General features: G+C 38.1%; 1 protein-coding gene across 1 annotated transcript; it reads left to right on the top strand.

The window, feature by feature from the left end:
* Window positions 1–6: 6 nt before the first annotated feature.
* LOC110440768 (sacsin-like) lies at window positions 7–1,010 on the top strand (the record flags this gene model as incomplete). The annotated part of the gene is made up of 1 exon (XM_021483908.1): window positions 7–1,010. A coding segment is annotated over exon 1 (844 nt), but the record flags the coding sequence as incomplete, so codon positions are not given.
* Window positions 1,011–1,016: the final 6 nt, after the last annotated feature.

The following is a 1,016-nucleotide window of genomic DNA, read 5'->3' as shown; positions in this document are numbered from 1 at the left end:
TATGGTGTTGAAAAAGTCTGAATGTTTACTAGAATACATTTGGGAAATTGAAAATATAGCTGATAGTGACTTGCTCCCAAGAATTCGGACGATAAAGTTCATCGTACCATCAAAAATATCACAGCAACAAGAAGACATATACCCACAATATGAAGCTGGACAATTGATGGCATTTGAAGGAGCTGTTCCTGACTGGTACACCAAATATGTCTGGAGTAGTTGCAACATCCTGCCAGAAATGGCCAATCCGTTCGTAGGTTTTAATAAGAAAAAAACGGACGCGGTAGCGAGACAACTTCAGGTGTTCTTGGAAAAGCCACTGCTGGAAAAAGTTATCTTGCACACACAAAATATATGTGATGCATTAAAAGAACAATGCGAAAGAAATGTCTGGAAAAACAAGGATGAATACTTGAAAAGACTGATGTCTGACATTTATCAATATTTATGGAAAGATGGAGCTAAGCATGACTTACTTAATCGTCTTCGTCAGAAACCTATTGTGTATCTGCCATCTGAGAACAAATTTGTGACATGTGGAGTTCTTGTTATTCATTTAGAAGAAGGGCAAGAAATCAAACCATATCTTTACTCGGCTCCCTTGGAGTTTGGTGGGAACTTTGAACTGTTTGAAAAGCTGGGCACAGAAAAGAGACCCACATGTGCAACGTATGCTAGAGTATTGGAGCGAATCACACAAGATGTGAGGGATCAAGAACTGCATCCCAACGAGCGTCAGTCTGTATTGAAGGCTATTCATGGACTATTTTTACATTTGAAGTGTACGACAGACGATACTGATGTATGTTTGCAGGTACCTATCCTGTATCTTCCAACCGAAGACTACAAACTAATGGATTCCACGAAAATGATTTATTCAAATAACAATCTTTTCTATGAAGCAATAGGGAAGGATGCAGGCTTACCCTACTTTGTAGGTTTCCAATCACTAAAGCTATTTTATTTTGAAAGGGATATAGAAAAATTACCAGTGAAATATAGACCGCATATTTTGA

Source organism: Mizuhopecten yessoensis, unplaced genomic scaffold (assembly GCF_002113885.1).
Source record: "Mizuhopecten yessoensis strain PY_sf001 unplaced genomic scaffold, ASM211388v2 scaffold707497, whole genome shotgun sequence".
In the NCBI taxonomy this organism is placed as follows: Eukaryota; Metazoa; Mollusca; class Bivalvia; order Pectinida; family Pectinidae; genus Mizuhopecten; species Mizuhopecten yessoensis.
Note: the sequence above shows the minus strand (reverse complement) of the source record. Positions and strands in the feature narration are given on the sequence as shown.